This window comes from Haliaeetus leucocephalus, unplaced genomic scaffold, assembly GCF_000737465.1.
Source record: "Haliaeetus leucocephalus isolate CR32 unplaced genomic scaffold, Haliaeetus_leucocephalus-4.0 Scaffold536, whole genome shotgun sequence".
Lineage (NCBI taxonomy): Eukaryota > Metazoa > Chordata > Aves > Accipitriformes > Accipitridae > Haliaeetus > Haliaeetus leucocephalus.
Window position 1 is genome coordinate 7,424,859 of NW_010972972.1, and position 27,990 is coordinate 7,452,848.

General features: G+C 50.5%; 2 protein-coding genes across 3 annotated transcripts in view; one reads left to right on the forward strand and one right to left on the reverse strand.

Annotated features, from left to right (window-relative positions):
* RRM1 (ribonucleotide reductase M1) overlaps nt 1-18,444 on the forward strand; it is a 30,557-nt gene extending 12,113 nt beyond the window's left edge. Inside the window, exons 14-20 of one of the 2 annotated variants that reach the window (XR_774940.1) lie at nt 944-1,165; nt 1,579-1,655; nt 2,513-2,648; nt 3,940-4,035; nt 4,893-5,081; nt 5,422-5,779; nt 18,405-18,444. Coding sequence is in view for 1 of the 2 variants with exons in the window: in XM_010576704.1 (XP_010575006.1) it covers nt 944-1,165; nt 1,579-1,655; nt 2,513-2,648; nt 3,940-4,035; nt 4,893-5,081; nt 5,422-5,610 (909 nt within the window). In the remaining variant the exon portion in view is untranslated. Of the gene's footprint in view, nt 1-943; nt 1,166-1,578; nt 1,656-2,512; nt 2,649-3,939; nt 4,036-4,892; nt 5,082-5,421; nt 6,669-18,404 lie in introns of those variants that run through there. The other variant, XM_010576704.1, reaches the window with a different exon arrangement.
* Nucleotides 18,445-24,971: 6,527 nt separating this feature from the next.
* On the reverse strand, nt 24,972-26,126 carry LOC104837517 (olfactory receptor 52K2-like). The gene is given in 1 exon segment (XM_010576705.1): nt 24,972-26,126. A coding segment is annotated over 1 exon segment (1,029 nt). The 5' UTR covers nt 26,021-26,126; the 3' UTR covers nt 24,972-24,991.
* Nucleotides 26,127-27,990: the final 1,864 nt, after the last annotated feature.

The following is a 27,990-nucleotide window of genomic DNA, read 5'->3' on the forward strand; positions in this document are numbered from 1 at the left end:
CAGTGCTGAGCTAGTGTGGGGCTGAAGGCATGCCGAGAGTCTGGTGACAAAGGGCCTGTTGTTCTGTAGCAATCCCAGCTCAGTCTTGGGCAGAGGGATTCAGTGACAGATTTTTGTAAACCTGTTTTAGCAAATAGTTGGGTGTTCCGTTAACTGTCTGTTTGCAGATGTGACCTGTTGTTTAGTGGCTTCTTAAGCTTCAACCCAGAACAGTTCTTTAGTGAAGCAGTTGTAGAAAAAGCCTCCCCTTGAGATGGTTCTGCAGCTGGAATTTTTTCATGTGTGAGGATTTCCATAAAGCACAGAACAGCACTAGGAACAGAGTGGAAAGTGGACCAGAGAGAAGGATCCTGGAGAGATCCCAAGAAGGTGTAACTCAGTCTTGTTGGTTTTACGCATCTTTGGGAGGGTGCCTAGACTGCTTTCTGGAATGTGGGGAAGAGGGTTGGTAGTTGTTGAAGAGGAATGGAAGCAGGGTTTGTTGCATTGCAAGAACATAGAAGGGCAAGCAGCAGAGCTGGGTGTTGGAGGAGGAAATAAGCAAATACCCAAAGCGTGAAGCCAAACCTGATGAGAATCACATATTTCTGGCACGTACAATTTGAATGCATGAGTTTAAATGTCTTCATGGGCCTGTTTTTCAGAAAATGCTTGGTGTTCACTTCTAAATCATGGCCCCCTTTGTCAGGTTGAGCAATTAAGATCAGTGATCACTTCTCACAAACTTAATCTGGGTCCTCAAATTCCTGCCCCACCCAGCAAATGGTGGGGAACTGGGCAGAATTGAAAGGTGGGTTGTTGCAGCAGAAGGGATGGCCCATAAAAGTTAAGGCAGTGGTATGGATGAAAATTCCTCTCAGAGGGCCTTTCCAGCCTTATTTATTCTATGATTCTATGTAGTTCTGCTAAAGGTAATTATTCTTTCTGCTTGATTGCCATGCAGGCTGAACGCTCCAACAGACGCCACCGTCCCATTGGCATTGGTGTGCAAGGCCTGGCAGATGCTTTCATCTTGATGAGGTACCCATTTGAAAGTCCCGAGGCCCAGCGCTTGAACCAGCAAATTTTTGAAACCATATATTATGGTGCTTTGGAAGCCAGCTGTGAACTTGCCAAGGAGCAAGGACCATATGAAACATATGAGGGTTCTCCTGTCAGCAAAGGAGTAAGTACCAGGAACTGTCCTGTGTCAGGGCCAAAGCTATGAAAAGCAGATAATGTGACTGTGCCTCGTCTTTGATACAGAAGGAGACATATGACTCAAACACCTTTGGCTGATAATATTGCAACAGTGCAAATGGTGTGTGAGTTTTCCTTGATCATTTGGCTTCTTAAGTGTAGTAAGAAATGCGTAAGTTAAACTGAGGTGCAGAAAGCAATAGAAGAAAAGCAAGACTGAGCCTGTGCTGGCTGTCCCCTTTAGCACAATTAAAATATTGAGTGTAAGATTATGATACAGGGGCTTCACTGAGGCTGACTTGCAGAGAATAATTAATAACAGGTCAATTTACAATGTGATTTATAAAACGTGGAGAAAAGAGTGCCCTGTCTAATTTGGACTGCACCTATGTTCTTCAGATTCTTCAGTATGACATGTGGAATGTCACCCCGTCTGATCTTTGGGACTGGAAGGCTTTAAAGGAGAAAATTGCTAAGTGAGTAGTCTTGCGTAGTTTGTATTAGATGTAAAATACATTTGATATGTTCTGACTGACTGAAAACAAAAGATAGGGCGCAAGTGTAAAAATGGTCCTATGTGTTTCCCACCTGCCCCAGTAGATTTTTCTTCAAAACTGTTTTGTGGATGGTGTTCTTTCATTTTTGTTCTTACAATCCAGAGAGAGCCCACCCCCTAGACTCTGATTTAGCTGAACTCTTCTTTCATCTTGGATGCATCAGCAGAATGGTTTGTGTTCCTGTTAAGCAAATGTAGTGATGAGTGAGACACTCATCCGGGCTTGGGAACTCTTTACCCACTGACAGGGAAAAGCAGCTGAGCCTTGAACATCCTGAAGACAGGAATCGTTAAAACATGAAGGGCCTGTAATGAATTTGTTCCATTTGTATGCATCTAATTTTTAAATTTAGTAAATCTGTCTACTGTCATTTGTATGGAGAGGTCTCAGGCTCTTTATGGGCTGCTTGTTTTGTTTTTGCCTGAGTGCTGTGGAGTTGTAGAGTGCCTGACAGACTTTTTTTCTGTGCACCCTTTCTCATGAGTAAATAATTTGGGAAAACCTCTGGTTAAAGATGAAAATAGGAGAGACTTTAGTTATGCTTCCATGTTGACCCATGTTAAAAGTTTAGTGGAGCTTCCCTTTTTTTACTGTAGGCAACCTGAAGGTTTGCAGGTTACCCTGAGAAGGTGAGATTTCTGAGCGTGTGAGCTGGGAGTTCCTTATACTGGCCCTCCTAGCTCTTTGCAGACAGTATATAAACTGGACTATTCTTAGGTCTTTTCTGTCTTGTCTCACTTGGTTGAAGCTTTCTAACTCTTGACTGTTGTTACTAGATACGGTGTCAGAAACAGCCTTCTCCTTTCTCCCATGCCAACTGCTTCTACTGCTCAGATCTTGGGCAATAATGAATCTATTGAGCCCTACACCAGTAACATCTACACACGCAGAGTCCTCTCAGGAGAGTTTCAGGTAAGCGAGACAGCTGTGGGAAAGAGCTTTTCTGTTTTTAGATATCTTTGATGACTTTCACTGCTAAGAAAGACAAGATGGAGGCCACACGCTTGGTAACTCAATTCAGTTAGATGTTTATGTCAAAGGCCAAAAGTGCCAAGGGGAACATCTAGCCTGTACTATGTGCTGTAGTAGTACAGTTTTGCATATTCCACAACAATCACGGAATATGCAAAATTTTAAAGAAGTGCTGCTTTTGCCTGGCAAAAAAACATTATGAGGCCTCAAGATGGCCTGCAGGAATAATTGCTAAATGAATGATGATTAGTGAAATTATTGAAAGGACATGCATGCTATGGGAAGAGTAACTGAGACCACAGTGCTGCTTTGCACAGTCCTGAGGAAAGAGCTGTATGTAAAACACTGAAGAGATCTGAAGAGGTTATGTAAAAGTTTTACAGATGCAGAGGGTTCTGTCATTTAGGAAAGTACAAAACAATTTGAGTTGTGGAGGCTGGAGTTAGCAGAGACCTCTGTGTGAGACAAGGGGAATATCAAACTATTAGGGAGGTCCCGTCTGTCCATCCCCTCTGAGGTGTCCCCTCATTGATGTTAGGGAAAGCACTCCATTTCCTCCTGACTGCAAGATCAAATCAGACACGTGTGGTGAGGTCAGAGCAACAGATTTATTAACCCACTCCACTATGTAGGTCAGGTGCAGGGCTGCTGGACAGGTACCCCCAGCCCCAGCAAGCAAAAGTTTGCTGTTTTTTCTTCCCAAATAAACAGCCTGCACCTATTTTATTCTTTCTACTTCTGACCCCAATCTTGGTGATTGTTTACATCCTTAATTAGTAATTCAGGTTGTGGTCAGTGGCCCTGGTAAACCAAGATCTCTCCCTTTCACATCTTTTGGCATTCCTCATGCAGGGGAGTTCTGTACACTCCTCTTTCTCATTTGTAATGTCAGTAACTTCTCCCATTTCTGCCTTACTAGTTTAGCCCCAAGTTGGTGTCAGCCAGGCATTGCAGACAGCCTTCTGTTGTCTGCGGCAGCCGCAGCATCTCACTTTCATTACCCTGTTGTTTTAACCTTGTGTGTAGTCTGGCCGTCTGCATGCATACCTTGGTGCTGACTGAAGAGTGAAAGTTTGTCAATACCGTACAAGGTCTTGTTTAACCGTCTAAAAAACCTGTGCACGTTGGGGTGAATTTATCTCCTCTAGGAAGGTGTTCCTGTGCCGTAAGGCAGGGTGTATAGCTTAGCAGAATATACAGTGCTTTCATTTTTTGGCCTTGCCCCTTACAGGTTGTGAATCCACACTTGCTGAAAGATCTCACAGAGAGGGGCCTGTGGAATGAGGAGATGAAAAACCAAATCATTGCCCACAACGGCTCTATCCAGGTATGTGTGAGAAACCAGGGGGAACAGCACAGGGGTTCCTGCTAGTTTGGGAAGTGCTGGCTGTGGGGCCATTTTGCCACACAGTGCTTTTGAGGTCTGCTGTGTATGAGTGACTCAGCTAGCCTGGCGAAGAAAAGCTGTAATGTGTGGCATTTCCATTAGAAATATGAGGGGATGTGTCTGATCTCAATGGTAATTTGTTCCTGCTGGAGCCTGCCCGTGTAATAGAGAAGCCCAGTGGAAGTGTACTATTAATTATTGCTAGAACGAATACTGAGTCAGGCTGCTTTATTTTAGGCAGATTCTGCAAATGTTTGGATTCCCATTTATCATGAGGATTATAAAGGGGTAGTTTCGTAGCAGGGAGTAGTCTTGAGACAGGAGCTAAGTATATGACATGCAGATCCAGAAATTACATGTAGAAGAGTCTGTGTGGGATGAATCATTTATGCTGTGGAGTTTGAAATGCTGCTGCAACTGTTGTGCTTGGAGTCATGCATGCTAACAAAGTGCATCCCGCTTGTCATGAAGTTTGGAGGGGTAATAGCTGCTGGATTGCTTTTTGTAAGACCTCACAACTATTTAGGGCAAAACAGTAATGGTCTGTTTGCAAACAGCTTTTTCTCTCAAATTCCCCGAAGAAGCTGGCCTGTTTCAGCAAGTAAGGTTTCTTTATGCTTGGGTGCTTTCAGATACAGGATGCTTGAATTCAGTGATAGAGTTCAGCTGCAAAAAGCCTTGTTCTAGTCAAGATTACTGAAGTCTCAGCAATTGGTGAAGAGTTTGGTTTTATAAATAGGAACATTTGGACAGTCACTGTTCACACTGCATTGGAAAACTCTTCCTGTTCCTTTTAGAATATACCTGAGATTCCTGATGACTTGAAGCAACTCTATAAGACAGTGTGGGAGATCTCCCAGAAGACTGTCCTCAAGATGGCAGCAGACAGAGGAGCTTTCATTGATCAGAGCCAGTCTCTCAACATCCACATTGCAGAACCCAACTATGGCAAACTCACCAGCATGCACTTCTATGGGTGGAAGCAGGTATCTGGGAGGAGCGGTGTGGGAGGCTTGTTCAGAACAGACAGCAAATGGGGGCTGATAAGTTCTTTCATGAAAAGTTAGTCTTGCTGATTCTTAGAAAGGTAAACAGCTGTTTCCTTCCAAGAATCTGGTGTTACTAGTGGAATATCTCTCTAGAGCGATAAAGCTGCGGATGCTTGTAGCATTGCTCCCATTAATCCTGATTACTACTAGACATGACTGTGAGGCTGGTACAGTGGCATGGGCTAAGGGAGTTCGGCCTCAGCAGTTCAGAGTTTGGCTGTTGCTTGCCTGACCTCCAGCTGATTCCAGCTCTTAGACTCATGCTTTTGCTCTGCAGGGTCTGAAGACTGGCATGTACTACCTAAGGACAAAACCAGCTGCTAACCCCATCCAGTTCACCCTGAACAAAGAGAAACTCAGAGAGCGGGAGAAGGCCTCCAAGGAAGAGGAAGAGAAGGAGAGGAATAAAGCAGCCATGGTGTGCTCCCTGGAGAACCGGGATGAGTGTATGATGTGTGGCTCCTAATGGATCTGCTCTGCAGTGCCAGCAAAGCCATTCCACCTGGCTGGAGTCCTTCTAAGATGGAAGCATCTAGCGTAACTTCAGGATGTAGAGGCTTGCTGGAACTGTGGCAGGAGGGGTGATCACAGTAGTGTCTTGTAGCTTCCCCATCCAACTGGGGGTTGGTGCACAGGTATGGATAGGGTGCATAAGAAGTTTATATATTGCTTTAGTAGCTGGGCTTCCTGAAAACTTAAGTGCTCTTGCATGGTCCTACATTGAACCCTACAGGCAGGGCTTTTCCTGAACAGACAGGGAAAAGTGCTAATGCCACTTACCTTAAAGATCTGTCCTGGGGACTTCAGACAATTCTTTTCATTTACTAAAGACTGTTACTTGTGCCTTCAGAGAAAGAAGTGGATCTGACTGATATCTTTTCCTTTGCTGTGAAAGACAGCAAGACAACATCCCTAGGCTAAGTGTGTTGTAAGCTTGCTATGCTGTCTGTCATGGTGAAGGAGCAATTTATGTTAAGCTTAGAAAGCTGGAGTGTGTGCACATATGCCAGTGAGAACCTTCTCCCACCATTTCTTACTCTCTTTGTCGCCTCTTTTTCTGCTTCCAAAAAGCTTTTTAAAGGAGCTGGTGGTAGGTGCATTGCTACCTGGACAGTTCATCTCCATCCAGACTGACAGGGCAGAGCGTTGTGCTTGGTAAATATTCCTTTTCGGTTCTTAGCAGGAAATGGCAGAACTGCTGCAGTGCATTTTATTCTGTATTAAAAACCTACTCTTATTTATCAGTCAGTTTTCTGGTAATGGGCTTCCATGCTGTCCTTGGCCAGAAAGCCTTCTGAAGTGCACATGCCATTTTTTTTTTTTTTTGAGAGTTGCATTTACCCACCCCAGCTAGTTATTTGATCTTTTAAAAATAATACATTTTTACTTACCCGTGTACTTAACTCCCTGCTCTAATGGGATGGGGCTTTATCATCCAGTTCTTAAATATTTATTGAATTAATGTACCATACAACTAACCCTTTAATCCAGCCAAACTCAATAAAATGTGGAATGTCGAAGGAATGAGCAGTGGTATCTTGGGAACACTTTTTTTGATTAAAAGTGAATTGTAGCAGCTGGAGGCTGGGGCCTTGTTTGTGAGCCCTGCACCTCCTGCACACGGTTCCTTCCAGAGAACTCTCTGAAGGCTCTTGTGTAAAATGAGGCATGTAAGCAGAACCCTGTATTTGCTGGGGCAACCATGCTTAACTCTGTAAGGTGTCTGTTTCTTTGTGTCGTTTTGAAGATTTGGGCTTGAGGTAAACATGAGGAAGGGGCTGAAGTAATGCCAAGTCTGTGTTTCGGTAACGTGCAAAGGAGGTATGCTGAGTTCACAGGGCAAATCTGGGACTGTGCTAGAGGTAAGGCTTGAACCCTTCCACCTTGTTTTTCAGTCCAGCACTTGTGCTATTTCTTCTGCTTCTGGTTTCTCTGACAGGGCACCACTGCAGATACCTTGAAGTGGCTCACTCTGCTTCCAAGGGAAGACTGTTGTGTCTAATCACCACTCCTGGCAGCTGTGCCACCCAAGAAATTTTGCCAAAAAAATTCTGAGGGGATGGGGCCTTTTGACTACAAAAATCCTCTTCTGATCAAGTTTTGGAAAGTTCAGAAATTGCAAGGGCTGGAGCAGGGCTGATGGGGAAGCAGAATCCCTCCTGCAGGACATGTTAATCTCACCTGTTGGATGGGGCAGAGAGAGTTTAGTGAGAATTGAAAAACAATGTGTTAGGCTGTCAACAGGTACGTGGGAAGGTATGGGCTAGAGGCAAAAATCTGCTGAGGAGCTGCTGTTTAGACTGTAATAGATGGGTTTAGTGAAGTTACGAAGATGCTTGTGCCTGTCTGTCATTTCCCTTCTGCTGCTGCTCCTGCCCATCTGGCGCTGACCCTTTGCTGTCTCGACGGCAGAGCGCAGATGGGGCTGTCAAGACTGTGGCTGCTGTCTGGACCAGTGTGGGATCTCATGCACCATTAATGTAACTCCTGTGTAAACAGGAGTAGCTCCCAGGGGACCCTGCAGCCTAGAGTCTCCTTGTTCTTGCAGTTTGCTTTTTCTGCTGTCTCTCTTTGAGGTATTCCTAAACACGAGTGCTGTTGAAATCCTGCCTGATCTGGTCTCCTGGGGGAAGAGTGAAGAGGGCTTACGCTTTCTGCTAGTCAGAGAGGAGAGGCAGTTAGAGAGGAGCTGGAGTGGGGAATGAGAGTTGCACTGAGTGCTGATGCTCCTTTTGGGGGGTGGGGGGAGGCATCAAGAGCCACCATCTCTCTCTCGTACACAATTCGTCCTTAATTACTGCCCTGGCTACTGCTCGCCTGGCCTTTCGGCTGGCTACTGCTGCCTATACTGTTCCAACAAACACTGTTATTGCCATAAAGGCCAGCCAGATATTCCTGTTGCTGTTTCCTTAATCCCCCAACTGCTATCACTAGCCAGGGAAGCAGGCTGTCATGGCTTGAGTGGGGTCAGTTTTGCTCAGTTTCTTTTCCGAAATAGGTTTCTGTTACCTCTGCTTTGGTTTGGCTAAAGCAATGCTGAACAGACTGTTTCCCTCTTGAACATTGCCCCACTTGACAGCAAGGTGCTGCTGCTCTCTAGGAAATAGCTCTGAGCTACAGAGAGAAAAAAATAAAAGGGGGGCAGGACAGTGGGATTTAAATGCTAGAGACCCAGACTGGTGGCGACTTGACTATGTGTGGTTCCTGGAGCAGGGGGAGAATGAGGGAAGCTAATAGGTTCATAGTGGTTAATGTGCTGAGTGCGGGCTGCCCGATGGGGTCTGTGGGGGATCCTGAGCAAAGAGACAGGCTGAGACCCTTCCCTTCAGCCTCGTGCACTCCGTAGCCAGGACTTGCTGCCCATTTGTCCTATTAAAGCTGAAGTGGAGGTGGTGAGACCACCTACACGTCTCTCCCTGAGGCTGCGAGGCAGGGATTGATGCCTGCCTTGGCCCAAGCTGCTCCTGTGGCGCGACCGTCTGTGTCTACAGAGAGGCGGCCTGGAAGAGGAGCGTGCCATTTGCTGATAATGGGACAATGCAACCAAAAAGTTAAAATTCACGTGAGTCAGACCAAAAGTCAGCCTGAAGGACAGTGAGGACAGCAGCAGCCTAAGAAGTAGCCTGGGCTGTGCTGGCTCACTCTTTACCTTGCAGCCCTTGAGCACACAAGCAGCTCTCTCTGCTCCCAGCTGAGTCCCAAACAGCGGCACCGAAGCTGGGCACATTCTTCTTCAGGCTGGCGTGAATCTGATCTTCACGTAGCCTTCAGCAGCGGTCCAGTCCCACCTCAGGAAGGTGGGAGTTATCCCATCTCCAGTTGCGTGGGACACATTCATGGGAGGTGTAGGCTTGAACTTCATCGCATCTGGGTGAGTGTTAACACCAAGACCTGTCACCTCCATGATAATTTCTGTACGTGTCCAGCTGTCCGTCCACAGCAGCAGCACCTCTAATGTGTTTGGGGTGCAGGTGGCTCTGGCCACTGTGCTTGGTGCTGGCTCTGGGTGCTGAGCCTGTCCCATGAGCAAGGACAGGATCAGTGCTGCTCTGTGGCATTGGGTCTGGGGAGGCTGCCTGCGAGCTCTTGATTTAGCCAAAGCCGGGCCTGTGCAGAGCTTTCTTGGTGAGAAATTTACCCATGAGCTTTGTTACTGGGACTTAATCATTATTTAAGTTCGGGAGGGTGCAGGTTTGCAGCTGGGTTATTCTGATTTAAGAGGCCTGTCCAGCCACTGGTTGTGCTGCTGTTTCTGCACTGGCATAGCCGTCATCCAGCTGTCCTTGTCGGTCCGAGAAGGAATCGCTTTTATTGCTGTGGACTGTGCTGCCTTGCGACTGCTTGTGCCAACAGATGGGAGGTGGTGGGTAGGAGCAGCTGAGGAATGGACCATCCTTCCATAACAGCAGGAGTTTGGGCTGGCTTAAGCTGATTTTGAGGCTGCACCCATGGCCCTGCCCTTGGTCATACTTAAGGATCTGTGCCAGAGCAGTGAGCCTGGGTCATGCCAGGCTGCTGCCCTCACCACCCTCCATTCCTCCTCCAGGACGTTTCTGTTCTCAACAGCCGCCTTCTGCAGAAAGAAACATTCATATTTTTAACCCTGACTTCTTTACCACACTGGCTGGAGAGACTTTCTTGGGTTTTTATCCCTAAAGCCTTAGCATTGAGCATCTTTGTTTATTTCTCTGCTGCTCCTAACACAGGATCTCTCCTGTGTTGTAGCTTTAACTCATTCCTGGGGAAATCATCCCAGAGTTAGAAAACTGCTTAGTAAATCAACTTTTCTGGTTTTCAAAATGTATCTAGAGCATTCATCCTACCTAATCCCATACCACAACTTCCACAGGATACTCTGGGCACCTGTTCCATGGTGTTCAGCAGCAAGAGGTGATCAGCTGGAGGTTTGGTGATGCAGAAGGTAAAGCTGGTGGGGTATCTGGGAGACAGGGCCCCATCCCCTGCAGTCACAGGGAGACCTGGCACATACGTGCTTCCTAAATGCGGCGTGTGCCATCATAAAGCTGCCTTTCTCTGGATTGTTTTTGTCCTCCCTACTTTCACTGATCAGGCTGTCAGTGGCTAGTAGACAGCCTGGAGCCAAAAGGAGTATGTTTTATTCACAGCAAACTTAGTCATGCTTTCCTCCTGTCAGGTGCACTGTTCAGGTGTATATTTTGTCCCACAGCTTTTGATTCACATCTCCCAGTTGGGATTTTGTGGTGTGATGTGTCACTCGGAAAAACCGAGCACAGCTGAGCCTGCAGAAGCCGTGCACGGTGCGCGTGTGCCGTGCACGCTGCTTGGTGACAGCGGACGCGTGCCAGGGGTGAGCGGTGTGTGCCAAGCCGCTTCCGCAGCTGCGGTCCGTGACCGCACGCTCATGGCAGGGTACATGCTCGCTGGTGCGGGCATGACCTGCTCGCTGTCGAACCGCAGCACGGTGTGTCTGCAGGAGCGTGTGCTCGGTGCCACGACCCAGGTGATTTCCAAGAGCTGCTCGTTTAAACTGCTCGTCAAAGCCTCTGGTGAAGGATGCTCCATGACTTCCTTGCTTCTAGTGTTTCGTTTCTGTCACTCAGAGTTCCCCTAATTCCCAGCTGAATTATTGATACTGCAAACTAAGCTCCTCATCCTTCCTTTGGTAGTTACGGAGAGAAACAAATCCTCGGTCTTTAGAAAAGCCTCTTACCTCCTGACAACAGTGGTGTGTTTACCCCTTCCAGCTCCCTGTTTATTCAAGAAAACAAACCCAGTCTCTTCGTTTCACGTGTCATTATTTTCTTCTTGATCTGGTTCCTATGGCTTCTTTCCATTTCTGTCTGTCGGAGACCACAGTGCCCAAACCCTTGTGTGGTACTTGGCTGAGACCACAGCAGTTTCAAGGGGAGCTGAGTAATAACACCTGTGTCTTGTTTGTGATGCTGCTGCTATTGAGCTTCAGAATTAGATGGGTCTTTACTGGCACTGTGTTGCCGGCTCATTGGGGTTAGGGTCTGCCCCAAGCCCAGCTCTGTCCTTACCACCCCACCGCTTACCTAGGGACTTCTCACTTTGGAAACCACGCTCTGGTTTTCCCCATGAAGTGTGGAACTTTCCACTGGTTTTGGCTGAATTTCACATTGTGGATTCTGGGCTCTGTCCCATTGTCAAGGTCACTTGAAATCCCCTCCTGTTCCTGAGGGTGAGCACAGTGCTCCTCGGCTGGTTCTTGGCCCCAGGTTTTACTCCGTTACTTGGGTTGCTCAGGCTCAGCCCGGGAAGACCATAAGAGCTCTGACTCTGAGCCACCATGAGCTGTAAGAGCTCTGACTTTTTTTCCTTTTCTTTTTGCCTTTGTGTGTGTTTGAGCTGGTGCTTCTTAATTTATGGCAGTAAAGCGTAAGTGAGATTCTTAACTCTGCAGCCGCAATGCAGCAGGAAAACAAGGAGCTCGTCTTTCCTCTTAAGGCTCTTTCCTACCTATTTTCCTATTTTAAAAATTACAATTTTTAGTGTATCACTTTCTTGCTGTAGAAACTGTCCTCCAGACTTTTTGTTGACACTGTTGAGAAATATCAGATGGCAAATACAGAGGAGTACTCAGAGACTCCCCCGTCTCTGCCCAGAACTCATTTGTGCTCCGTAAAAAATGGGGCTTTTATGCTGGGGGAAGATGCTAATACCCTGGAGTTCTTGCATTGCCTAGGATTTTTTTTTTTTTCCTACCACCATTGAAGTCAAACTCAGTAACAAGCATAAAATACTGCTGTGCAGCTATTTCTGTTTAATATTCATTTTGCAACTCAGTTGGCTCCTGTTCTCTGTTGCTTCCCGTACAAGCCTTGTCCCCACAATGTAGCAATACCATGCAGGTGTTTAGAAGTCTAACTTCTCATTAATTTCAGCCCAGGTTTAGATGCCTAGTGGGAATAAAATGATGGAAGGCTTGTAATAGCTTTTATGGGACTAAGTGAGATAGCTGGGGGGAAGGGGGTGAAACAGCAGCCGTGGGCACAGTGTCCTTTCTTTGGGTTTCTCCTGGGATCTTCATGAATATCTCAACAAACCATGGCTGCTGTGTAAATGAAGTAACAGACAGAGAAGATATCTGAATTGCTTCAACATCTGAGAGAGACATTAAACATTTCCCCCCCAGCCTCCAGTGCATCCCAAAGTCCAGCGGTCGGAGCCGGTGGGAGAAGAGCACCTCGCTGGGGGCTGGGCGTGTGGCCGGCTCAGTCCTCACCCAAAGCTGTGCTGCAGTGGAAGGACAGCAGAGGGAATGGGTGGTACTCGCCAGTTTTGAATCCAGGACTTGCAGAAAATAGGACTGGATGGAACCTGGAGAGAGCAACTAGTCCATCCCCTCCCCAAAGCAGGATCTTCTCACCCCTAGCAATTTCAGATGGTTGCGAACCTGACCTGATCCAAAATCCTCTGGTGATGTAGGTTCTCCAAGCGCAGTACTCAAAGGCTGTCTTACTGCTAGAAAGTTTTTCCTAAAGCCTAAGCTAAACCTCCCTTGGCAGTGGTGAGCTGAGGCTTGTTTTCAAGGAGCCCACAGGCTCCTCGCTGTCTCCACAAGGATCTCGGGAAATGCTGTCTGATCTCCTTGGTCAATGCCCTGTAAAAGATTGGATTGAGGGTGGGTGGGTGGAAGGGATAGCTGGCACTCAGCAAGTTGTGTGTGTCCCGTGAGACTGCCTGGCCCGTGCAGTACATGATGGAGAAGGCAAGGCAGGAGATTAAAGGAAGAAATGTTTTACACTGAGGGTGGTGAAACACTGGCCCAGGTTGTCCAGAGAGGTGGTCGATGCCCCATCCCTGGAGACATTCAAGGTCAGATTGGACGGGGCTTTGAGCAACCTGATCTGGTTGAAGATGTCCCTGCCCATGGCAGGGGGGTTGGACTAGATGACCTTGAAAGGTCCCTTCCAACACAAACCTATCTATGATTCTATATGTAGTGAGAACTGCCAGCAGCTGGGGCTGCAGTGGGGAGCTTTGCTGCCAGGGCTGTGTGGCTGAAGCCAGTGTACAAGACTGGGATGCAGGTGGCATCCAGTGTGATGAAGAACTGCTGGGCACATGAGGGCAAAGAAAGGGAGGAAGAGCAGAGCCTGAGGTCACTGGTATGGTTTAGACAAGGGACGACTACCCTAAACAACTCCTGGGCATTTTTGGGGGACTAGCAGGGGCAGTTTCAGTGTGGCCACCTTGGTTTTAAGTCTAAAAGATTTTTAGCGTGGGGGCATAACACATACATATCAGATGGCCATGGGGCCACAGAAGGGTGCCTGGCACCATTTGGCTGATTTGTACAGGTGTAGAGAGAAGTCAGCATGATTTCTGAGAAGATCAGAATGCTGACGTCCTTTGATGCAGTGGGCATGAGCTGCTTTTGTTTGTTTTGGGCAGGGTGGAGCAACACTGGACAGATTAAATGAGGCCGCTTAGGTGTGGGTACCACTGAAGACAAACCATACACAAGCATGCAAGGTACAGTCCTTGATGGTGGTGCTGTTTGGTGGGGGTCTGAAAAGGATGGGTCCTGCCATATGAGACCCAGACAGCACCCCTTGCAGGTGTGCTGATCCAGAGACAGCATTACTCTTCGGATTGGCTTCAAGATATAAATGCCTCATTTTTTTTTCCACCCATGCACTGCTGGCTGGTGCTCAGTGAACGCTGTTTGCATCTTCCTTCCCACTGCCATAGTCTAAGGTTGAAGAGAAGTGCCCTGGTTTCTGTCCCTTAAGGTTTTCTATATGCTCAGCTCCCAATGCTTTGCCTTCAGATGCCATGACTCAGGCACATGTTTTGTTCAGGGTAAAGAGGTAAGCCTACTGCTACAGTAGTGCAAAAGGAAATATTCACAGCATGGTTTTTGGCTCTGATAGAGCTAGGATGCTTTGGGAATCTTGATCACTTTATGGAGGGGATTATCTGCCAGGCTGAGCACTGAGCCCTGACACAGCCAGTCCTCTCTGTCCTGTGGCTCTCAGGAGTTGCCAGTACACAAAATACACGTGTATATTGTCCAGAGAGCACACAGCGTGGAGCACTTGCCCTTCTCCATCCATCTCTCCTGTCTTCCCCTTGTTTAGGTAGCAGGGAGCTCTGTCCCTGCAAACAGTCCCCATCAGGGCTGGTGGATGGGGATGCTGCTAGCGCACAGAGGGATCCAGGGAAGAGGCTGGATTGGGGAGCCTTTGCTGTGAGATGTATGTTTCTGTTTGCTCTGAGAGGACGAGCGTCTGTCTGAGTGTTGGCAAAGAATCACTAAGTGCAATTATCAACACGAGCCGTTTTGGAGCAGGGAGGTGGAGATTAAATTGATTCAGTGTTGGCTGAAGCATCCCAGCTCTTGTGAATTTATCTTAGTGAATCCTTTCCACTCTGCTATTTCTTTGATAAAAATATAAATCTTTGCTTTCCTACTGTGAGCTGAGCTCCAGTCCTGCCCCAGCACTGGCGAAAGATCGGAGCAGGAAGGGGTGCCTGGGCATGCTCCACCCCGGGATCCCCACTGGACAGCAGCGTGGGAGCCCGAGCCTCCTTTCAGTAAGAGTGAAGTGAAGGTTGCGGGTCACCACAGACCCCTGCCGTCACCAACATCATGGCATATAACCCCCAAATGCAGAACTCCAAATGCCTTCTGGAGATCAGTTTGGTTGTTTTCCCCTTTTATGCGGCTGCTCCTGTATCTCATTGCTCTGACAATGAGTCTAGTTTGCTGTCCTGGGCTTGACAGCAACCTTTCTTTTACATCGCTCCTTTGCTTCCTGAGCACCCACCAGCTGAGCAGCCCAGCCCTCTCCTGCTCTCCTTCGGCCAGAGCAAACCAAGCGCTGCCAGCACCATTTTGCAGGAAAGGGCTCCGTGCTCAGCCAGGTCCAGAGTGGCTGGAGGAGGGGGTTTCTCCTCGGGAGCGTCCCATAGTGCAGGGTCACTTGGTGGCCACTTTCCTGCATGGAAAGGCACTTGCCAGGACTGAGGCACGGTGGCAGCGAGGCGTTCCCAGACCACAACCGGCAACTCGGCGGTTTCTCCCCCGGCAAAGCTGTTTATCGCAGTTCCTGACACAGTGCTTGGGGGTGTCTGTGAGAGCTGGGCGTCCCAGGGGAGCCCAGTTTTTAAGACATGACTCAGGCAGCATCAGTCCCACGAGCTCAGCAGGGAACCGTGTTCCGAGCCGCTGTGCAACTTCCCTGCAGCCTTGACCCAGAAAGGCTCATTTTAAACACATCCTCAGGGTTGTGAATGTCAACAAGCTGACTCGTCAACAATGTGTAGCCACCAAAACACCCAATGGGAGAGGAATGTTGTTGTGACTTCCCTTGGGAGAAGAGTGGGCAGGTGTCCCAGGGCTGGGAGTCTGACTCCATCTGAAATGGGAGGTGGCGGTGCAGACCGGGAGCTGCTTGAGTAATACCTTCAAGGGCCCCAACCCTGCACTACAAAGGGTACTGGGACAAAAAGCCATCCCTGGCAAAAACATGCAGAAAGGGTGAAGGAGGAGGTGATGAATGTGGACACCAAAAGAGTGGGGTGGAGGCAAAGGAGGAGGAGGAATGATGGGCAATGAGAAAGGCAGCTCAAGGATTTAGGACTTAGACCCAAACCCAGCTCCCTCAGGGCACCCCAAATCTCTGCCAGCCTGGGACCTCCGCTCGCACAGGGCCACATCCCAGAGCCCTGGGGTGCACCCCATAAATGGGGAAGGAGCATTAATGGGGGACTCTGCCAATGCACAGCCAGAGGCTGAAGATAGAGCTCATGCCCGTCAGCTTGGTTTTACAGGAGGCAGGTTTCTGGCAAGGAAACCGGTTGTTTTTTCCTGCAGGATTATATGTTCCTCCACTGTAGTGTGTGGGCTTTGCCACAGGTGGATTTCTCCACGGTTTCTGACAGAGAGCTCTAAACCTTGCTCTGTGAGGGATGAGCGGGGAGCACCGGAGGATGCAGTGGCTCATGAGTCACTTGCTCTGCTCAAGGCAGCGTTATTAATTGGGTGGCCTCGAGGCTGTTTGCAGCAAGGACTTCCATCAATTGCTTCCTCCTCCACTTTATTAAAGATTTTTGTTGGCAATCTGGATGTCAGTATGAGGTCTTGAAACCTCCCTCCTCTCGTGCCCTGCGATAAATCCCCATCCCCCCCTGGGTGACACCTCCAGCCTTGGGCTGTCAGCAGGTTTCATCAGCCCCTGCTGTCTCTGATAAGGTCCTTAATGGCAACATCAAATGAGCCCCAAGATGTCCACGTCCCTTGTCGGTGCTGCCTGATGTCATCTCTCCTGGTCACTGCTCCTCTGCAGAATTCTTGTCGGGTCACCATATCCTTCTCCTGAGCTGTCCTGGGGGCATCCACTGCTTTACCAGGGGCTGGGCTAGGCTGGTCCCATGGCCGGGAGTTATCAGAGGCAGTGGGTCTGGCATCCCCCTCTCCTTTGGGTCAACCCTTGATATTTTACCCTATTTCCACTCAAGTCTAGTTATTCTTCTCTTCAAGCCAGCAATCATTTACTGGATGAGTCACAGAGGAGTACAACTTGGGCAAAAATTAAATCATGGTTTGGCAGAGGATTTATAAGTGCCCCCCACCATCTATTACACAATAGAAGATATTTAGGGAGCAGTCAATATGAATGCTAAAAAAAAAAAAAAAAAAAAAAAAAAAAAAAGCCAAAGTCTCTAGGAAAGATTCCTGACTGCAGAGTGAAGGTGAGGGAAGGAAAACCCCAACCAAATACATTGCAAAAATATTTTAAAATTAATATAAACCAGAAAAAATACTCTAAGTGATGGATGTGGTATAATTGCTGGTAATGCTGCAGAGAAGAGGGAGGTGTTTGGTTGAGCAATGTGTTTGAAGAGAAGCCAGCCATTGCCCCAGCATCACAGGCAGATTAAGAAGCACTTTAGATCCTTTGGGGACAAAGTGTCTGATCATCCACTGTAGGTAATGATTTTGAACCGACCGTCCAACTTCTCTTCATATTTGAATTGGTTGAGAGGGATCTGGCCCAAAATCTGGAAGCTGGGACATGGTGGTGTTTCACTAGTCCTGGATAAGTGGCTTTCTGTCACTGGGAAGAGAGTGGCATCAGGGTCATGCTGCAAAGACCAGAAGGTCATCGATGCCAGTCAGTGTGGCCACCTGGCAAGTATGTTGCGTTAAACAAATGCCAAAGTCAGGTAATTTGGGAAAGGTGCCTATTTAGACATCACATTGTGAGGTGTCCAACCAGCACAGGGACATGTTTTCATCCAGCTGCATGCCCCGTGAACTGGATCTGCAGCTGGCAGCACAAGGAGCATCCAGTTGGGATCTCAAGAGAAGACCAGCAGTGCATGATGTGAGCCAGGAAAGGGACAAAAATCATCAGGGGTCTAGAAAAGGTGTCCAGAGCTGAAGGGGCTGGTGAAATTTAGCACAGAGAACACTGAGTCAGATACAGAGGGACTGACCCAGTGGCCTTCCATGGTCTGTTCCAGCCCATTTTTTGGGATGTGTGCAGGCAGTCGTGCCAGCAAGGCCTGGGGCTCAGGACTCCTCCTGGCCCAGGAGGAGCGGGCACTGGTGTTCCCGAGCCCGATGAACGGGGTCTCTCTGCCAGCCTCACCCTAAGCACAGACCGAAGGGAAAGGGCATCTCAGCCCCCTGAGCAGAGGATCCCTTCCCACACAGGCACCCTGCCTGCCCTGAGCCCCTGCTCCCCCCGAGGCAGCCACTCGCCCGGGCTGCAGGGCCCTGGGGCTGTGATATTGTAAAGAACAAGACATCAGCAATTTCTGTTCCTACTGTTGCTGCTGTCTCTGAGAGAGGCAAACTCATTAGCTCTCTCCTGAGGATTTCGAGAGACTGATAAATACTGCTCCCTTGCTCTATGTGATCGCCGGGGTGAAGAGGTCCTGGCTGTGGACCAGCTCTGCAGAGCTCTGCGAGCGTCCTGGCTGGCGGGGCAGTGGGCGGCAGATGCGATGCTCCTCCAGCATGCCGGGTGGGATCAACCCTGTGGTTGCTGCTCTGTCTCTGCCCCGAAGAAAGCAATGCCTTCGTGACTGTGCTGCTGCCGCCTCCCACTCCTGCCAACACGGTGGAGAGGAGCAACCTCAAGTGAGTAAAGTCCTGTCAGGGTTCATGAGAACAGGCTGGCAGGAGCGAGGACAGGAGGGTGCACACAGAAAGGCTGCAGGACGAGCGTGTATACATCAAATCCATACACTTACACAAATCCCAATTTTGTGAGTTTGTCCATTTGCTTTGTTTTCCAGGTCTGAGTGCTGCAGTTTCATAGCCCCCCGAGAGAAGACATCAAAATGAAAGAGCCCACAGAGGTTCCCTCTCACTGGATCCTCCTGGAGAGGTCCACCACCACCTGGAGATATTCAGGTGGAAGAGGGCCTCCTTGGCCCACAGATCTGTTGTCCTCTGCTCTTCATCCTCTGTGCCTTGTCACCACCCTCCAAAACTGCTGTTCAGCTTCATCTTGGACTTTGACAGCATCTCCCAGTTTGGGTGCCTGACTTTTCTACACCCTGTTACCTCCACAATCCTCGTGGCTTTCCACCACAATCTTTGTCTTTGTCCCTTTGCTTGGGGCAGACACCCCGCTCCCACCATCACCTCTGAGTGGGACCAGGTGATGCTGTGCAGATTTCCTTGCTCCCACCATCTGATCTGGACTACTCTGTCACCTTTGGCACTTGAAGTATGAAAGCTGTGAGCTTGCTCTGGGTTTCCATGGAAGCTGAGGCTGTTTCTGCAGCCTCTTTCTTTACATCACTTCTTGCACTGTTTGCATTTAACTGTGCATGCTGTAGCACACAGGATCGGTAGGAGTCTTGGCAATAGGGCAGGTAGGAAAAGCACAACATGAAGCATCTTATTCAGGTTTGCCTCTGGTGATGGAGTCCATTACAATGTGGTTGTCACTGGGTGGTGGGAGCATCTAAAACCCCAGTCACAGACAGGGCCTCTTTGGGCTGATCCTGGCCAGACCTATAAAGACCTGGGAGCAAATTCTGTCAAACAGCACCAGGAAAGGCTCCTGGACATGTAGTCCTGCCCTACAGGCTTGGCTATTTGCATGCAATGAGCATCCCCTAAGCAGGTCCCAGCCATGGTACTACAGTCCGGGGACTGTTGGCACAGGCTGTTTTGAAGGCCAAGAGAGTTTAAGGCATGGACTTGGGTTGGAGAACAGCTCAGGAAAACCAGTCAAATGTTCACAGGTGTTAGAGCAGCATCAAAGCTGTCCATAGACAATTCCTAGCTGTAAAGTTCAGCTGGAAGCCCCCCATGCTGGTGGCTGAGGGATGCTTACAGTGCTGCCCATGCACCAGTGACGTGGCAGCTCCTGGCAGTAGGGGATGCTCGCCTCTGCCCACGTTGCAAAGGGGTCGGGGAGGATCAGGTGGATGTGCTGGTGCTTTACGCTTTCAGCTGAGGCTGGTGCTGGTTTACACTGGGGGATGTCCCTATGGGCAGGGGCTGGGTGGACTGTGTCCCCCTGCCTTGCTGGGCTGCGGTCCAGGAAGAGGAGCACTGTCCCTGTGGTGGTGTCAGCCCGCAGGGCTTTGCAGGTGGAGGGAGAGGAAGCACCGATAAGAAATGGGGTGGGGGAGAGACTTGGACATGGGTGGGAGTGGAGGAGAGGGGGCTGCAGTCCCTTCTCCCAGGGAAGAGGGGCAGAGGGTGCTGGGGACCGTGGCAGCAGAGGACGGGGATGGCTGTGGGGCTGTCAGGGCTCTGCTCTCTGCTGTTCCCCTTTATCCCAGAGGGCACAGAGCCCCATCCCTTGCTGGGCCTCTCCCAGGCTGCCCCATCGGGCCGTGGGGTGCTGCAGGGTCGCCCCATCCTTGCAGTGTAGCACAGCACGCTGGCAGGAATGGCGGCAGGTTGGTGCTGTCCTCTGCCACTGCCTGCCCATCTCTCCCTGGCCATGTCACCCAGCCTTCACTCCCCACTGCAGCCCCTGCACCCACACAGGGACCAGGGCTGGAGAGGGGACCAAACCAAAATTACCATTAAAGTCTTTAAAAGCTCCTGGGCAAACAGGACCCCGGTTTTCACATGCTGTCCCAAACCAGAGCAGGGGCTGCACATTGCTGGGGAAAGCGGCGCAGCCCTCCTGCCTGCCCAGGCAGCCAGGGCTGGTAGTTTTGGCACTGAACAGGCACAGCATTGGCAACTCTGGCACTGGGAAGGTGGCAGTGCAGGGGATGGCAGGGGATGGCAGGGGATGGCAGGGAGGTGGTGGCAGTACAGGGGATGGCAGGGGATGGCAGGGAGGTGGTGGCAGTGCAGGGGATGGCAGGGGATGGCAGGGAGGTGGTGGCAGTACAGGGGATGGCAGGGGATGGCAGGGAGGTGGTGGCAGTACAAGGGATGGCAGGGGATGGCAGTGCTGCCTTTTGGCCAGGAGGTGCCTCCCGCGCTCCACGCTTGGTGCCGTGCCCGCTGCCACCGCGGTGTCCCCAGGACAGCCTGGCCGCCCGCTTGCTCAGAGCAGAGGGAATAGTTTTGCAGGCGCATTCATTTATTCTGTTCACCTCCCAGCTAGGCTGGCAGGGCGAGCAGCAGCAGCGGGAGCAGCGGGGAAGGGCTGCCCTCCCTGGGCTCGCTGAGTTAGCAGAGCAATTGCCAGCCTTGCAGAGATGCCGGCAGCTTGGAAGGGCCACGACTTACCAGAGAGGTGCTGGAGAAGTGCAGGGCATCACCCGGACACACACACCCCTCTGCACCTGAAACTGTCCCCCACGGCCCTCGCTGACCCACCGGCCCAGAGCTGGCAGGTTTGGTCATTTCTCCTCTCGCTACATCTGCAACCCCGGGACGGGGCACGTGCTCCTGCTGCCACCGTCCTCCTGGCTCATCTGCCAGTTGTGCAAATTTCGGGGCAGGGAGGAAATCTGCTCCAGGAGCTGGGCTTTGCACGGCCCCACCGTGGGGACCACTGCCCCTCTGCAAGAGGGGCTGACACTGTGTGTGGCATGTGTGATGTTGTCTTTCCATGTAGCCCACCATCCGAGCATGGAAGGGGCTTCAGGACATCATCCCAGCAACGCAGGTGGCTCTGACACACCCCAGGGTCCATGTCACTTTGCCGGGGGCTCAGCCCAGCAGCCCCACCACAGCCATTCACAGGCTCAGACCATTCTCCAGTCTCGCCTCTCTGTTCCCCCCAGGATAAAATGCTCTAGGGGTACCCAGGACACCCCATTGCCAGGGTATTTTGCTCTGGGGTTGTGCCCACACAGGGGGATGCAGTAGAAGGGGGGCATTTTGCAGTCCAGACTCTCTCCCTGACCACTGCCATCCCCTTGGCCACTCCTTACCTGCCCGGACATGCTGGGGCTTGTTCCAGCCCACCAGCTGGGATGGGAGCCGGACGAAGAGGCGGCCAAGGGGCCTGTCACCGACACACTCAGCTCCTGCTGCTGCCTCCATGGCCCTGAAAAAAACCACCCTGCAGTGCTCTGCAGCTTGCTTTCTGCTGGGACCTGGCCTTGACCCCGCTCAGCAAAGGCCTGGTGACACTGGAGCTGAGTCAAGGGCAGCTGGCTGCAGTGTTGGGGACAGGGTGCAGGGGTGGCTGGGATGGGGCTGCGAGAACTCCCCATCCCAGTCCAGACCAGTTTGGCAGGTTGCCTTCTCCTGACTGTGCTCCTGAAGCAGCTCCAGGGCAGCAGACCCCTGGGGGAACAGGGTGCACAGTGCAGGGTCCCCGGTGCAGAGTGGTTTATGCACCATGGGGATGCTGAGCAGGGTCCATACCCAGGGCAGTGCTGTCCTGGTGGGGAGGGGACTCGGGTTTTGGGAGTCACAAGCTGAAGGATTTGCTAGGAAGCTGCTTTCAGAGCAGCCCCAAGAGCTGCCCAGTATGTCCCATGAAGCCAGGAGAGCCATCAAGGCTGTTCCCCCACAGACCCGGCACATACCTGGCCATGTTGCACAGTCCCTGGAGATGCTTGTAGCCTGAGCTGTGCATCGCTGGCATGGCTGTAGGTCACAAGCCCCCCTAAAATGGGGGCAGTGGGGACAAATATCAGGGCACCCCCAGCATTTCATGCTGGGCAAGAGATGGCCTTGGGAAGTGGAGGCTGGAGCATGGCTTGGTCCCGCGCACCCAAGGCACTCAGCATGACCCCCTGGGGGGGGAACAGGCTCCTGGCTTGGGGAAGAGCCATTCCCAGGCTTGGGACCCTCCAGCATTCCCCACAGTGGAGCTGGGCATGGTATTTTGTGATGGAGCATCGCTGCGCTGGCAGTGAGCCCAGCACATCTCACTCAGGGACTCAGCCTGATCCTGCCTGCAGAAGGGCACATGATGTTAGCCTCAGCAGGAGACTTGTGCACTGTCCCCTTGCCGTGGGCAGAGATTTTGGGCTGTGGGGCCGGTGACATGAGGCAGGAGCATCCCTCCAAGATGTCTTATGCCCTCTGACTTATTTTCCTCCCTGGCCTTTCAAACAAGCCAAAGTTAAGAGCAATTGAATTTTGTTTATTTTTTTTTTTCCATCAGGCTCCCTTCCTGGGAGTAGTCCAATTAGTGATAACGAGCTGGATGGTAATTACAGCACAGGGCCACAGGAGGATTGATTGCTGGTGACCAGGCTGTTGCGGTCCGTGGCCCCCCCCGGCTGGCTGCCGAGGGGCCAATTAGTGGGTTTGCAACCAATGATGCTTTGCTGAGGATTTTGCATCAGCTTCTTGGCTGGAGCCAGGGCTGGTGGCACTGGGGTGTGTGTGTGTGTGTGTGTGACTGTCCCCGCATCTCCTCGGCCATCGCACCACTGGGAGAGACCTGCACGCAGGACCCCAGTCCCTCTTTCCAGACACACCCCCGCCCAAAATAATTAACTCCTTTCCAACACCCCCCCAGCCCTGCATGGGGGCACTGGTGGCTCTGGGACCCTCTGTCCTCTTTGCAGAGGGACGTGTGTTTGGGCAGCTGTGCCTCCCTGTCCCCCGGTGCCTGCTATGGCCAGGCAGAGACTCTCCTGGGGACCCCTAAGCCCTCCCCTGGTGCTGGGGAGTTTTTGCTCCAGCTCCCCATGCTCAGGGCAGCTGCAGACTTCGTGCAGCTTCCCTGGGTCCGTGGGGCAGCTGCCTGGTACGAAGAACAGCAGCCAAGTCCGGACTTTTCAGAGGTCTGTAAAAATCAGAGCTACCCTCACCCAAAACCAGCCCCAGGGCTGGGACATTTTTAGGGGCTGAAAATGCCATGGTGAAATGAGAAAACCTGTTCCAGTGGCACCTCAAGCACCCACTGCTGGCAGTCTGGGCTTGGGTGGTGTTTCCAAAAGGGACATTTTGTGCTGCAGATCCCAAGAAGGGTTGTATACTACAGCCATGTAAGGATGTGCCACTGAATAGTGTTAATTTAGCTGGGATTAAAATATACATTAATTTTGAGTAGCCTGAGGCTGGGGCATGGACAATGGTGGGAAGGAATGGTGCAGGTTCTGGGCTGGTACAGGCAGGGGGTGAACAGGCAGGAGGATGGGTGGGAGCTGGGGTCTGTGCCCAACCCGGGGCCCTGAGCAGCCAGTGCTGCACTTGCCAGGGGCAGTATGGGCTGAAACCTTTTAATTTGTGCATGCTCATCCAGCTCTTTCATGCCATCCCACAGACAGGTCTGCGTATTGCTGCCACACTCGAGGAATTTGCACCAGCACTGCTCAGGGAGCTGCAGCCAAACCAGCGTCCCCATCTCGAGGTGCTGTGGTGGTTCAGGGGTGCTGGCCTCGCACTAAAGGCTTTGCAACTCTGCAACCAGCTCCGGAGGGAGCAGAGACCTCCACGCATGGCCGGGGCTGGGTACCTTTGCAGAGGCCGGTGGGCAGCGCAGGTCTCCATGCCCCATCTCCAAACAGCTCTGCTGGCAGGCACCTACCCCCGCCAGCACTCACAGGGTTAAACTGTTGTTTGCTTTGGACACTTCACCCGAAGGAGAGATTAAAAATTAGCAAGTGAGCTATTGCTAATAGCTGGAAGTGTCCTGAGGCTAATTACTCAGCTGCGATGCATCTACCTGTTGCTCTCACGGCTACTTTGTAGGTAAACAAGAGAAAGTGCCTCTTTCCTTGGGGCTCCTCGGTGGACAAACTGGAGCTGCCTCAGCCAGGAGCAAGTGGGAAATCACAAGCTGGGAGCAGCTCAGTGTCACAGGCAGAGCTCCAGTGACAGGGACACGCCCAGCCCCCTGCTATCACAGCCCCCTGCATGGGCTGCTCTGGGGGCTGTTTGCAGAGGGGACCCTGCAGGGCTTGGCTGGGCCGAGCTGCAGCAGGGTGGTCTTTGCCGCTGGTGGCCCTTGCACTGAGCCGCCACGTGTCACCTGCGTGAGGGCAGACCAAAGCATCTGCTTCGTTAGCAATCAGGGCTCTTCTCCACCTTCGCACGGTGCCGGGGCAAATGCTGTCCCCCAAACTCACCAGCAGCCAGGACTCCCTAACTAGTCAGGACTTGCACCACCAGCACTGTTTTATCATTGATTTGACATCTGCAGTGGGCAGAGAGTAGATCCCTCACTTCACAAAGCCCAATCCTGCTCACAGCCAAGTCAGTGGCAGTTTTCTCTGTGAAATCATGAGTACTGGGGCCACAGGGTCTAAAATGCTGCTAGTGACATCAGAGAGCTACCACAATGTAACACTTCCCAGTGATATCTCGGAAAACAGGAGTGCATTGGCCAAAGGGACAGTTGCCCAGCACTCATCAGGACTGGCCCATTGGTTTCATGTGAATAATCTATCGCCTTGTCAGCATTAGGCATCTGGTCTAGGTTCACTTTCTAGTCACTGGAGAGAGACGGACATTTCTGGGGGATAATTCATTGCACTTAACTTCACACCTATTCTAGGATGGGATAAATTATTTTCTGGCGGTGCCTACCTCTCTCAACATCTGACTGGTCTTTATCAGCTTGTGAGATATTGAGTCCTGCCAACTTCCCCAGCAGTCTGAAGATCCCTTCCTGGATCTGCTTCATCTTTATGCCATAAATGAGGGGGTTGAGCATAGGAGGGACTGTCAAATAGAAATCAGCCACCAGGACTTGGACATGAGGTGCCAAGCCGAAAGAGAACATCTGCAGGTACATGGAGAGAAGGCCACCTACTTAAAACAGCAGGATGATGGAAACATGGGACCCGCAGGTCCTGAGGGCCTTGAGACGAGCCTCTTGGGACGGCAGCCTCATCACAGACCTGAGGATCATGCCATAGGAGAAGGTGATGAAGACAGAGTCTGTCCCCACCAATAGTGTTGCCACAACGAGGCTGTAGAGATCGCTGACAGATAGGTCGGCACAGGCCAGCTCCACCACGGCCATGTGCTCACAGTAGGAATGAGGGATGACTCTGGTTTTGCAGTAGGGTAAGCTGGTGAGGAGGCACATCAAAGGTGTCATGACACTGGCTGCCCTGGCCAGAGACAGCAGTCCTATCTGGATGGTCCTTGAGCTCGTTAGGGTGGTGGTGTATCTCAGAGGTTTGCAGATGGCTATATAGCGGACAAAGGACATTGCCAGGAGCACCCCTGACTCCACTGCAGTGAAAGTGTGGATGAAGAACATCTGGATGAAGCAGGCCTCAAAACCAATCTTTCTTTAGTCCAACCAGAATACACCCAACATTTTAGGAACTACAGCAGTTGAGAAGATGAGGTCGATGACAGCCAACATGGAAATGAAATAGTACATAGGCTCATGGAGGCTTTTGTCCAGCCTCACAGCAAGAAGGACCATGCTATTTCCCAGCAAGGTCATGATATACATAAAGCAGAATGGGATGGAAATCCACATGTGGAGACCTTCCAGGCCAGGGATGCCCGTCAGGAGAAAAGGCAAAGAGTTGGTGTTGGATCGGTTGTTGGTTGACATGGCGCAGGTGGGCCAAGCCACATCCTTGTTCTCATCTTTAGTTCCCTGTAACAGTGATAGAAAGGTTGGGATTTTGCTGCCATCAGTTTGATCATAAAACTGTGCACACTGCAGTTCTTAAGCATCACACAATTTTGTTGTATTTATTTGGGGAAAAACTTTCAGAACCCATTATCTATGGTCAGACTTTTAAATGGATGTTGTGGTCAGTGCTTTCCAGAGGACACATCACTGGAGAATCCTGGCTGTCCTATTGCTTGCATGGGGCCACCTATCCTTCTGCTTCTCCTTCCAGCCCCTCTGATTTACCTCTAGCTTTTGCCTTACACACATCTGTCTAAAGGCTGGCACCACGGTGTCCTGCCCTGTCATGGCTTCCAGCCACTATCGCCACTATCAGTGAACAGAAGTGAGGCAAAGTGACCCCAGGCTCTTTAGCCCTTGCCCAGCCTTCATGAACAGTTCAATGGCAGGACTTAAGGACTTGCTGCAAGGACTTGGAAGCAAGTCCTCCCTCCCTGTGCCCTGCTCAGAGAGAGGACCGGGCATATGGGTCCAGATCGCACAAGTTCCATCCTGTTGCTACTTTGGGTCATGCAGAAGCTGCACCTAGACGATGTGTCCATGGTGAAACTGGGCTGAGAGAAAATGCAGCCAGAAAAATAATGTTCCGAGCTGTCACCTGACACTAAGGGGACACAAGCATCATTGACAGCCTCTAGCTGCTAGCCACAGTCAAGGAGGGTAGAATTAAATTGGTACTACCCCTCCTCCACACTCATCTATCCATGAGACTGAAGGCCAAACTAATGCAGAATGCTGTCCTGTCAAAAACAGTGGAGGTACACCTGTTTTTTCCTCTCTGGAGCCCAATAACATGGGATTTGTTAAAGTATGATTTCCTGAAAGAAATTGCACTATTGCAGGCTTGTGGGCATCCAGAGATGGAGAACCTCCATCCCTTGATTTTTGCCTCAAGTGCTAATCATCCTCATGGTTATAACCATGTGCTTTTCTTCCCGTTTGACATTGCCTGTCTACTCCTCCCAGCCACAGCATCCTCCTCTACCTTCATATGCTTGGCCAGAGAACCCTTTATGGCAGAGCACCTTCACTGCATGAAGGTATGTACTTCCCATGACCAAGGAGTTATTCTTAATAAATTAAAGACCTGGAGCACTGCAAGTTTCTCCTCTCCACTCACCTGTTCCACTAGCTGTCTTATTGAGAGGGGTTTTTTTTTGCATATCTCCAAGATTTCAACACTTTTTTGAAAAAATATAACCTCTTCCATTTCCCTTTTATTTATGCATCCAAAATTGCACTAGCCCTCTGGGTCCCAGTGTTACCCTCTCACTGTGCTGTCAGCTACTTTCCAGAGCCTCTGTTCTCCAGGATACAGTGCTCCACTCTGAAAACCTGCCTGACTTTCCTCAGCTTATTGCAGGTGGTTCCTTTGAACGACCAAGTCTGCCAAGCTCTCTAGACTGCTCTGTGGGACTTGCCTTTCCCTGGCATTATTTGAGACACAATTTGTGCTGATTTTGGGACAACTGATGAAAGTTGTACAGAATACCTTCTAGTCTAGAGCCAGCCACTGTGGCACCCCTGCAAAAACACAAACTTTTTGTGATGATGGTTCTGACAGCTTCATTTTGAGGTCTCTTAATCATCCAGTTCTTCATCCACTTTGCTGATGCTTCACAGATGTTGCATTGTGTCAGCTGCTCACCCGAAAGCAGTGTGGTGGAGGCACATTTCTTTTAGATAACTCTGTGTACAGTACTCAAACACACACACACATGCACACGTTGATTAACTAAACTTGCTATCTCATCAGAAAATGAAATCAGGTTTGTTTGACAAGAGCTGTTTCCTGCAAAGCCACGTTGATTGCCATAATTTAATTTGATTCCAATCCTTTAATTCTTTATTGACCAAATCTCCTGTTAACTTCTTGAGCATTCTGC